Source organism: Stegostoma tigrinum, chromosome 8 (assembly GCF_030684315.1).
Source record: "Stegostoma tigrinum isolate sSteTig4 chromosome 8, sSteTig4.hap1, whole genome shotgun sequence".
NCBI lineage: Eukaryota > Metazoa > Chordata > Chondrichthyes > Orectolobiformes > Stegostomatidae > Stegostoma > Stegostoma tigrinum.
The window spans coordinates 10,915,308-10,927,388 of record NC_081361.1 but is presented as its reverse complement, the minus strand read 5'-3'; the positions used below and the strand labels follow the sequence as shown (position 1 = coordinate 10,927,388).

The 12,081-nt window shown below is 41.2% G+C and overlaps 1 protein-coding gene across 2 annotated transcripts in view; it reads right to left on the bottom strand.

Moving 5' to 3' along the window:
- Positions 1 to 12,081, bottom strand: part of LOC125456541 (neurogenic locus notch homolog protein 2-like) — a 166,649-nt gene that overhangs the window by 55,917 nt on the left and 98,651 nt on the right. For both annotated transcript variants that reach the window (XM_059647728.1, XM_048539747.2), the window contains exons 10-14: positions 6,776 to 6,889; positions 5,627 to 5,860; positions 5,077 to 5,187; positions 3,049 to 3,241; positions 1,441 to 1,586 (exon numbers count right to left, since the gene is read on the bottom strand). In XM_059647728.1, the coding sequence (XP_059503711.1) occupies positions 1,441 to 1,586; positions 3,049 to 3,241; positions 5,077 to 5,187; positions 5,627 to 5,860; positions 6,776 to 6,889 (798 nt within the window). The remainder of the gene's footprint in view (positions 1 to 1,440; positions 1,587 to 3,048; positions 3,242 to 5,076; positions 5,188 to 5,626; positions 5,861 to 6,775; positions 6,890 to 12,081) is intronic.

The following is a 12,081-nucleotide window of genomic DNA, read 5'->3' as shown; positions in this document are numbered from 1 at the left end:
ACATGCCTTTGACCTGATGTCAGCAATGCAGCCCACCAATGCGACATTTTTCCTCTTACTTCCCAAACCAGATTCTTGGAGCTTTGATGAATAAGACTGCCAACTGGGGGAAAATGTGGGACAGTTTTACTCTGTGGGCCACGTTCACAAGGGGCTAGAACTGGCGGAACTTCCTACAAAACAGCAGTGGTTGGTGCACTATTTACATGGCTCAACATTCAAAGCCTCCACCGCCGACATACAACGGATGCAGCATATGCGAGGTAGACGATGCATCACAGCATGTCACTAAGAGTCTCAGGGTATGTCTTTCAGACCCACAAGTTTCACGACATTGAAGCACAAGGGCGCCAGACACTTGAGGCCATCTTGAGCTCCCTTCCCACAGCCCACCTATTTTACAGTTGGAATTGAACTTCTTTGTTATTGCTGGGTCAGAATCCTGGAATTTAATCCCTCACTGCAATTTAGGGCTTCCTTCACCATATGGACTGCAGCTGTTTTGATGGTGGTATGGGAAGGAAATCTAGGGAGGGATATGAATGCAAGTCCCTCCATCAATATCCACACCACAAGAACGATTAATTTAAATAAAAAGTCAAGACTACTCAAGAATATTCTAAATCGTCTTCACAGTCGGAGGTCAGGTGGCAGCATCTGAATTGTTAAAGTTTGAGGTGAAAGATTAGTGCCGATCACAGGTGACCAACAGTTAATCCAATGATATCTTTCTGCAAGCGCACTGGGAAGCGCCTATCCACAATGTCAGAAATCCAGCATTCGAGTTGACACCCAATGGAGGTCTATCAACCCATTCACAGATTTCACTGATGGTGGACGACAGCACGAGGCTCACAAAACAGTGGAGGGGCAGATATGTCAAAACAAAAATGCTCAGTAAAGAGAAAAAAAAACACGTCATAGCTGCTCAATCGCTCTCAAACCTTACTCTGAATTAACCAGAGTTAGGGCCGGTTTTTAGGGGCTTCATCACATCGAGAGAATGGCTTACTCAAGATGGGTGGCAGCATAAAATAGAGAAATACATCGAACAAAATAAAAATTGAAGGATGTGTTTATTTCTGTCAGTCATTCTTGGTCTACAGGATCAAGAATGAAGCCCAACTGGACAAGATAACCACTTCAGAAAAATGCTACAATCCTTTACCTGTGGAGCACCTCTTCTGATATTGGGAGCCTCAAAGGGGTTACCCTTGCAGAATAATGGGAACAGATGAGGTTGTAGGATCCATTGAATAGCTTTTTCAAAGAGCTGGCACAGGTACAAATGGGCTGAATGGTCTTCTATGCAACTGTTGCACAATTTTAACCAGAAGAGTGTAGTTCTGAGTTTCAAAGTCAGTAAGTTTAATATTCAGCTTTGCACAGAACCTCACTTGTGTCATTCACCCATTCAGTGCCCAACTGTTCCTCACTCACCTTTGAATCCCTTCACACATGTACACTTGTAGCCATTGATTAGGTTCTCACAGGTTCCTCCCTCCTGACAAGGATTTGACTCGCACTCATCTTTGTCCACATCACAGTTGATTCCTGCCCAACCAGCTTCACAAACGCACTGGTAACTGCAAAAACAACAAAAGGTAGAGAAAACATTCGTCATAGGCAAGGCATTGACACAATCCCTTATTACAAGTAGCCACACTGACCGAACAGAGAGGGGACCCCTGCAAATAAATTGACAATATTTTTACAAGTCTACACTCCACATCGCTCAACTTTATCTCACGGATGCTTGTGAGAATTTGCCGTGGGGCAAGTGGTTGCCATGATTCTGACAACATTACCCCTAAAGTACTTTTGAAGTATTATGTCACTGGATTACTAATCCAGAGGTCCAGGCGAACAATCTGGTGATTTGGGTTTAAATCCCACTACAAGAACTAGTGGAATTTAAATGGCAGATCTGGAATTTAAAAATAGCCAGTTACAGTAATGAAGGCATTGCTGGTTGTTTCTCTTTTACAACAGCCTGGTTCACTAGCATTATTTAGTAAAGGAAATCTACTGCATGTAACCCTAGGCCCACAGCAACGTGGTTGAACCTCAAATGGTGCTCACATATCAAACACTTCAAAGGTAATTAAGGATGGGCAACAAATACTGGTCCTGCCTTCCCAGTGATAGCCATATCCCAAAAAAAGGGCAAAAAACTGACTTTGGTTGGCACCTGAATTCACAGAAAATATAGTTCAGTTCTAACTTTTCTTTTAAAATACTGATCTCTGAAGAATGTTCATCATAATAAAATTACTGTGCCGTGAATGGCCTTGGTGCCGAGTAAAAATACAAAGTTGGAGGGAGATTCCAAACATGTCACTCTGGAATTCACGTGCACAGCCTATATTAGCTCTTACTTACTCATTAATGGCTAATAGTACGTAAACTGTACAGACTTATTCACTGTACTTAAAAGTTACAATTTCAACAATCAATTCAATTGTAGGGAAATAAACAAACAGAAAACATCAGGTTCCAAAAAATAAAATTGGGAGGGTCTGGGTTCAAGTTAGGGCCTCCTAGGGATTACCCTCAAAAATCGAAGAGTTCCAAGGCAGACATTATAAACACCTCCAATTTGCACTCAACTGTTTATTCATATCGCCAACCTACTTTGCAATCTTGGACAGGTATTCTCCAGACATGTCCACTTAATTCAATGAGTCATGCTGTCAATTAATGATATTCACGCAACTAAACCATTCAATGGACAGCATAGTGACTCAGCGGTTAAAGGGCCAAACCAAATCATATCTGTACCTAAAGTTCATATAGATATCTGGTGATTCCTAGAGGTCTATCAAGAGGAGGTACCCAAACTCCACTGCAAGCAACACATCAGACTTCTGTTCACTGTCACCATCCCGCACAGTTCCCCTTGTCTGCATAGGATTCTTTGATGATAGCCACAACAATTTGACAAAAAAAAGCGCAGAAGGCCAAATGTAACCATCTTAGAAAGACATAGAAAATGAAAGAACTAACAAAGATAAAAATTACGATCGACAAAAGATTATGATGAATCACCTGTTGACGTCGTCCACACATTTGCCATGAACACAAGGGTTACTCTTGCACTCATCGACTTCCGATATACAGTGAGGATCATGGTACCCCTCAGGGCAGCGGCATGTGAAGCCATTCATATGATCGAAACATGTGCCTCCATTGTGACATGGGTTGGATGCACATTCATTGATGTCAATGTTGCACATTGGACCTGCAGGCGCAAATGGAAAACGTATGAAAGAGCAGCCATACACAGGTTTAACAATTGCCCCTTCAATATCTTAACCACCATTTCCCACTTTGTTTCCTACTCATTCCAATTAGGATATAGGATTTCAAAAAGCACAGCAAATTGCAAGTGGGCCTGTTATACACATGAGAGAGTGTGTGTACAATGGTCAGTGTGATCACAAGAGACAGGGTATATGCATGAGAGACAGAATGCAAGTGTATGAGATGGGGAGATGGCGGCTTAGTAGTATTATCACTAGAGTACTAATTCAGGGTCCCACGTGATATTCTGGGGACCTAGGTTTTAATCCAATGGCAGATAGTGAAATTTGAATTCAATAAAAATCAGGAATTAAGAGTCTAATGCTGACCTAGGAATGGCCATCAATTGTCAGAAAAATCCATCTGCTTCACTTATATTCTTTAGAGAAGGGAACAGGCATCCTTACCTGGTCTGACATTCATGCAACTCCAGATCCACAAAAACTGCCTCCGAGTAGTTAAAGATGGGCAATAAATAAATTGTGGGCTAGCCAATGATACCGCAAGCCACGAATGAATAAACCAAAAAAACCGTGAGAAAGAGAGACAGCGAGTGAGAGATTTCCTGTGTGCTATGAACCTGTTTATCATGAACAGATTCATGATTTCACAGCAGTGGAGCTCACTTTCATCCCAACCATGCTCCCTCCCCAACTGTTCCTTCAGAAGCAACAAACTCACTGATTGCTGCTCAGCTAGCTGTCATCAACATTGTAACAGACACAGAATTTTGAAACACTGGAGTTAAGTGAATTACATTGCAGTTTCCATGATACCACCCACTCCAACAACTGGATTTATGAACACAGTCCTTGTAATGTATAGAACAAGCTCTATCAAGAAAAGGCTACCCTGCACATTGTACCAAAGCTTCAGCAACATGGAGAGGATCAATAATGAACAGTGAACACTGTAATACATAATACTAGATGAAATCATATGGCCTTGAGAGGCGCGACTTCTGTTCACTTGGGAATTTGAGTTGGATAAGGAATGGATACCAAAGGAATTTGCACAGAATATCAGCACCCGAGTGTTTTGTTTTATAAAATGGAGTCGGTTTGTCTATTTCATTCACTCATTTCCACAGACTTCATTCTGAAATTACTCTTGTATTCATTTTCCATGGACACAAATGTCTCCTTTATACATTTGTTCGGGTTTGAGGTCCAATTTTTATTCCGTAAAGTTGTCAAGACCCTGAAATCCTATTCTTTTCTGACTTTTCAAACCAATTCCTGGTCTTTGCCAGCTTGGGTGTCAGTTGTGTCAGCACTACCCCTTCAAGTCAGAAGGTTGTGAACTTAAAGATGTTAAAGCAAGGTCCCACCCTACCTTCTTGTACTTATGCTGAGAATCCTGTGGCATTGGTGTTTTAAGAGAAAGCAGGCAAGTTCCTCCCATTGTCCTGATCAATACTTATTCCTTGACTAACAACTATAAGGGATTATCTGGGCATTATCAAACTGCTATTTGTGAATCAGCTGCCATGCTTCCAACGTAACAAAATGCCTCCCTTTCAACTATGTTCCAAGGTTCTTTGGTAACTCTTGACTTTGGAAAAGCACTGGGCTAATGCAACATCTGGTTCACCAACCAAAACCAGTTTTGAGTGTTTCATACCTTTGATAAATAGATTACTAACAACACCAATGCTGTAATGTTTTTCAAAATGGAAATGTAAGAGGCAAGTTGTGCACAAGGTAGGAAGCAGGGCTACAGCGTATGACAACCCAAGTCTTTATTCAGTCCCTTTACAGGATCTGAGCTTACCTGTATAGCCAGGGCTGCATACACAGTCATACCGATTAATACCATCTTGACAGCTTCCATAACTACATGGATTGCTCGCGCAGTCATCATAGTTAATCTCACAATTGACACCTGTAGGATCATTCAAATAGAAGTTTTTTCTTTAATGCTTGTTGTTTTACAGTGAAGCATTTAGCAAGATCAAATGATGCAACTGTAATGAGTGCAATCACTCATGTATGGTTATGTGGAAGTTCCTCCATGATTCCTGCATCAGCTATTAGTAACAGTCACCAAAAATTCTGAAATATCCAAATATTATTATGCAGTTAGCATTGTTAATGATTCTGCACTTCCAAATTTGAAATGTGCCTAGGCAACACCCTCCACTTTGCTTCCTGGCTCACCAGCATGATTTATTCTTAATTATTAACAATGGTTCACAAAAAGACATCCTAACAAGTGACATGGTGGGGTAGGGAGTCTGGGGATTAGATCAGACAGCTGTGGACTGCTGCCAATTTTCCTATACTAAAATGGGACTGTTCCATTCAATGTCTTTGCTACCTACCGGAGGTGCCAACAGGACAGCGGCATATGTAATTGTTCACACGATCTTGGCAGGTGCCACCATTCTGGCATGGACTACTCTGGCATTCATTGATCTGCTCACTACAGATTGGACCCTTGTAACCGGCTTTACAGTTGCAAGTGTACCCGGCTATTCCATCCTCACACGTTCCATAGTGGCAGGGATCCGGGTCGCAATCGTTCTCATTAATCTCACAGGTAGTTCCTGTAAAGCCTTTGAAATCAAGGGTGTGGCGAAGAGAAATTGGGAGGGGGTGGGGAAGAGCACAAGAGAAAGGCAAAAGAAGCACCTTTAATTTTGCAATCCAAAATTTTAATTTTGTTCTGTATTTCTCAGAAGCTCAAAAAACGTTTTACAAATTGCCACCGGCTAAAATTTAACTGACTGCAACGTCTTCTGGAAACAGTATGTGTTTGCACCTGAGCGACAAGTGACTTGCTGTGCCAAATATTCCTCCGTACCCACGAAGCCACAACACTTTCTTGAACTGCCAAATATTTTGTACATCAACTGATGAATTGGTTAACAAAAAAGTGACTGAAGAAGAAGCACATGACAGATTGGTGCAAAGCCTTTCTTGGGAACGTAAAGCCACAAACTTTAAGCAGCTTGCCTTGGATCCAACAGTGACAGTAGTCATTGTAAAGAGCAACAGGGCTTGGAGAGCCCCCTGAGGATGTAGAGGCTGAAAAACAGAAACAGTTAAAAGCGAATGTGGGCAAGTTATTTTCCTCAAAAGTGTCCTGAGGACCAGTAACCTAATGCTGAAATGCATTGCAAGGTAGCACTTATTATCAATGACTGAAAGCATCAGTGAAAGCAGAGGAGGAACCTGCTTTGACAGCAAAGAAGAAACTTGAGTTTCTTTTCAAACGTGAGTGATGATCTGGAGAGAGGTTGAATGTGGAGCCCTCAGCTGCCGGATATCAAACATTTGAAGATCCATTGCCTAGTAGCCTTTTCCACAGCATCATTATTTTCTCAGCTGGGGTTGACCGTGGCAGGCCAGAAAAGGTGGGGTAATGTCAAGGCAACGTAACTTATCAAAGCAATCCTCAGGTGCAACCATTCAAAACGCTATAGATGTTTAGTTTCACTTCCAGTACTTTGAGCATCAACCTGATTTACCTTCACTGCAATCACATTCAAAAGCATTTGGACGATCAATACACTTGGCTCCATGTTGGCATGGTGTGCTGGCACACTCATCAATGTCAATCTGGCACATATTCCCCGCAAAACCTGCAAATATATGCACAGAAAAAAGCAATAAGCAGATCAATTAATCCTTAAACAAACAGTCTTAATTTTTAAAAAATTCTTTCACTGGTGTGGACATAATTTGTTGCCAATTCCTAATTACATTCAAGAAGTTGGTGGCAACCTGCCTTCTTAAGCTGCTCCTACAGATCTCTCTCTGCAAAACTGTTGTCGACCAGCTCAGTATTTTTCTAGCATTGTCTGTTTTTATTTCAGATTTCCAGCATCTGCAACATTCTGCTTTTCAACCACGATGTAAAGCCCAAGTTTCTTCAATACTTCTGTCTAGTCCATTCCATTCCACTCCCCGCAATCTTCCTGTTCAGGAGGTTAAATGCCTCCATAAAATTGCAGCTGCATGACCAACCCCCCACTGCAGGAATAATACAACTGCTGGGTTAAGCACATCCTCGCAATCTTAACTCAGATGAGAACACAAATGGTGGAAGGAAATCTCCTGCGCATGAGGTAAAAGATGCTATGGTGAAAATGCAAGTATAAATGCAACTGGCAACAGTTCAACAAACAAAAACAGAAGTTGGAAGCTAGAACTGCACAAGGCAATCAGCTCATGGTGACAGGTTCTATTTTCTATGGCTTAAAAGTTAAATGCTCATTTTAAAAACCGATCCAAGTTTACTGAAGCCTTGTTCCACAATCCTCCATGAGCCCTTCCTCCCCAAGGCAGCTCGAGTAACTTGTCCAAATTTCTACAAAGCAGAGGGTTACAAAACTAGCAGCAAACTTTTATGCTTTTGCTCAAGTCCAAGCAAGATGTCGCTGGAATACAGGCTGAAGGTCTAACACAATGTGTATTCAAATGCTGAAAATTTCAAATCCTGATCTAAGTAAAGATATCAATTTGAAACCAAAAATAATCGGCAGACAATGTGACACTCAGTATCAAACTGGGAAGAGCAACGTTCTGAAGGGTTATGAGAAGTTCTAATAAAATACGCAGTGCCGTAATTTCACACTTTTCTTTCTTTTCTCCCCCTGCCACCAACTCATCATGTGAAAAAAATTGCATCTATGAAGTACAACATACTTAAAGATTCACCCCCTATGTGGCACTGGAAACCAGCACAAAGGGATTCCCAGCCTTGTGGGAGGGCAATGAGGAACTTGGTCAGACCATGGCCAGCCAAAGTGCTGGCAGGCAGCAAGGCTGAATTGAGTTGAACGGCTCCCGGGCCACAAGGCCCTGCCTGTGGTTAAAATGACATGTCAGCGTGAACTGCGGCCTGGCAACAGCTGACACAAGCCCTGGAATCCCGTCTCTGTGTGTAACGGAGAACAGAGCAGCTCTCAGGCCCCAAGGAACCTCTACAAAGGATGTGACCCTTTCCAGGCTTTGATAAAACAATTTCCTCATCTCCTTGGAGTGTCCCCAGATTTGAAGCTGAAGCAGAGCAAAAGCTCACGCGAGATGCGCAATTTCTGTTTCTGAGGGTCACTGGGTGGAAGTGTTCACCTGTGCAGGTGAAAAGATGGCAAAACGTATGTCACCAAAGCTGCAGCCCATGTTCCGTCTGCACCCCAATAAATTGCCAAGGCTTAGGCCAAAACTTCCAACAACTGCAGTTCAGAAATTACCAAAGTCTTTGCGCTACGTTCTACTTGTTCAGCAAATCTGCATCTTTCTTTTAAAGTAATCTACACTTAGAAAATGTTTTATTCCATACAGAAGTGATTTGATTTGTTAAAATAAAATTCAAGGGTAAACTGGACAATTAATGCTAAAAGAACTGCAAGTGAATGTAAAAGAGTTTAGCCTCTTACAATTTCCTATCATGAGCGCTCAGGGAAGAGAAATTCTGATATCTTTGGAATATCAGTATGAGGCTTTCTTTTCAATGAATTCTATGCTACATAAACAAAAAAGTACTTGATTACTTGGAAACCTGTAAAACCAAAGGTAATTGGAACCATTTTACTCTTGCACAATTCTGCGCAGTGAGAATTAAATTGTTTAGATTATTGGGATCCATACAACAGATGTTCATAATGGGCTTGCTTTCTTACGTTTTCACTTAATGGCACAGTATTTTTCAAGATGCTTGAACAGTATCTCCCACTGAAGTTAAAAGAGCTGCAATGGATCATGGCATATCCAGCACGCTCAGAGCGGAGCCCAGACTTGCTATTTTGGGTCCAGTGAGCCAAAAAGAAAAAAGACACAACAAGAAGTCAATCTTCCCATTAACTTCATACAAAGACATGAGTAAGCCAATCAGCCCTTCAAACCTACTTTGTTATTCATAAGATCATGGATGCTCTGACTTTAACCTCAACTTTACAGTCCTGTATATCCCCAAGAATCTTTCATCCCTTGATAATCAAGAATCTTCTACCTCTGCCCGAAAAAATATTTGAAACATTCGCTGCCTTTGAAAAAGGTAATTCCAAAGACTCAATCCTCAGAAACAAAATGTTTCCTCATCTCTGCTGCGCCCCCTTATTTAAAACTACGACCCCTCATTCTAGACTCTCCCACAAGAGGAAACATCCTTTCAACATTCACCAGGTCAAATGTCCTTAGGATCTTCCATGCTTCAATGAAATCACCCCTCATTCTTCTAAACAGGTCTAGCCTGTTTAACTATTCCCAAGGCGGCAATCCGTGCATTCCTGGTCTGAGCTTAGTGAATCTTTTCTGAACTACTTCCAACACATTAACATCCTTTTGTAAATGTAGTAAGAGGTACTGTACACTACATTCCAGATGAGGTCTCACTAATGCCCCGTGTAACTGTTGCATTCAATTTCCCTTACAATAAACCATAAATTCTATTAGTTTTCCTGATTACTTGCTGTACCAGTATACTAACCTTCTGTGATTGATGAACTAAGATACTGAGCTCGGTCTCTTTTCATTGGAGAAAAGGAGGAGGAGAGGGGACCTAATTGAGGTATACAAGATAATGAGAGGCATAGATAGAGTTGATAGCCAGAGACTATTTCCCAGGGCAGAAATGGCTAGCACGAGGGGTCATAGTTTTAAGCTGGTTGGTGGAAAGTATAGAGGGGATGTCAGAGGCGGGTTCTTTACGCAGAGAGTTGTGAGAGCATGGAATGCGTTGCCAGCAGCAGTTGTGGAAGCAAGGTCATTGGGGTCATTTAAGAGACTGCTGGACATGTATATGGTCACAGAAATTTGAGGGTGCATACATGAGGATCAATGGTCGGCACAACATTGTGGGCTGAAGGGCCTGTTCTGTGCTGTACTGTTCTATGTTCTATACCCAGATCTCTCCGCACCCGAGAGCTCACCAGCCTCTCACCATTTAGATAATATGATTCTTGTTTTATTTTTTCTGCCAAAATGGATATTTTTACACTTTCCCACATTAGATTCCATTTACAAAATCTTTGCCCACTTACTTAACCTATCTGTAACCCTTTGGAGGCTCCTTACGTCCTTTTCATAATTCACTTTCCCTCCTCCTGTTACGTCATCAGCAAATTTAACTACCAAACCTTGGGTTCCTTCATCCAAATTATTTCTATTAATTGTAAAGAATTGGGGTCCCAACACAGGCCCCTGTGGTACGCACCACTCATGAAATCCTGACAGCCCAATAAAGACTCATTTATTCCTACTCTCTGCTTCTTGGTGGCCAGCCAATATTCTACCCCTGCCAAATATTTTATTTTCAATAATCTTTGATGTGGTACCCAATCAAACGCCTTCTAGAAATCTAAATACAATACATCCAGTGGTTCCCCTGTTATCGACAACATAAGTTACTACTTCAAAGAAGTTCCAATAAAGTAATTATTTTCCCTTTGACAAATCCATTTGACTTTGTCCATTACAAAATAGCAATCAGATAGCCTTGGGAATAGAAAATATTGAGCATCCTAGACATTTGCTGCCAGTAACTTTAAATACCTTATGTGTGAAACATCATTAAAAACTCAAAAACTACTATGATCATTAGATAGCTAAACTAATTGATTCAGATTATAAGCTCAAGTTCAAGTAGCTTAATTGTACATGGCTTGTTATTTATAAATTGACACTTCCAATTTCTTCCAACCTCTTGTCAGCTGAACGTCAATGCAAAACAAAGAAAAATTCAATTGGATATGTCTGGTTAACAGTGTTACTACCTGTGGATGCATCTCACTACCACTCAGCAATTCAATTAAATTTACTCAATACTTAATCACAAGCTTCACTCCTGGTTTTAGAGTTTCGACAATTATTCTGGATACTCGAGTTCTGTTCGCTGCTTTCCCTGAAAATTCCAGGATATTTATCTGACCCAGATAATTTGCAAAACACGCTTCAGAGACAGCTCATTGTGATTTTAACCAGTGTCAGCAATGAAACAAATCAACCCCAAAAAGATGAGTTTATTTAGAACTATGACTGTACAGGCGTGAAAAATCAGCGAATATTCCACTGATAAAAGGTAAGTAGGCTTCAACATCACCTTCTACCATCAGCTAAGGTCAAGGCCACCAGTAAAAGTTCACCAAACTGGTCAAATAATTCAACAAGTGATTCCATTCAGAACAGTACCCATGTGCAGCCCTGTTAAAGATAACATGGAGCTAACCTTGCTTACAAAAGTATGGGGGCAACGGGGGCAACCTTTTGGGTGAAACAGGAAGGTAATTGGGTGAAATATATTTTTAAGACAATCTGGAAATATTAGTCCTGCTGCAAGTGGAACCACAGTAAAAGCCTCTTCTTAAAATTCTGATCAGCTAAGTATACCTTAGAAATCAGGACACTTGAAAAGCCACCTCCCCAACTCATTTTCCAACATATAGGAGTTAAGATGTCATGTCGTGGCTATACAGGATATTGGTTAGGCTATTTTTGGAATATTGCATTCAATCCTGATATCTCTGCTATTTGGAAAGATGTTGCAAAAATTGAAAGGGTTCAGAAAAGATTTACAAGGATGTTGCCAAAGTTGGAGGGTTTGAGCTATAGGGAGAGGCTGAATAGGCTGGGGTTATTTTCCCTGGAGCATCGGAGGCTGAGTGGTGACTTTATAAAGGTCTATTAAATAATGAGGGGCATGGATTGGGTGAATAGCCAAGGTCTTTTTCCCATGGTAGGGAAGTCAAAAACTGGAGGGCACAGATTAAAGGCAAGGGAGGAAAAGATTTAAAAAGGGATTGAAGGGGCAACTTTTTCACACAGAGGGTGGTAT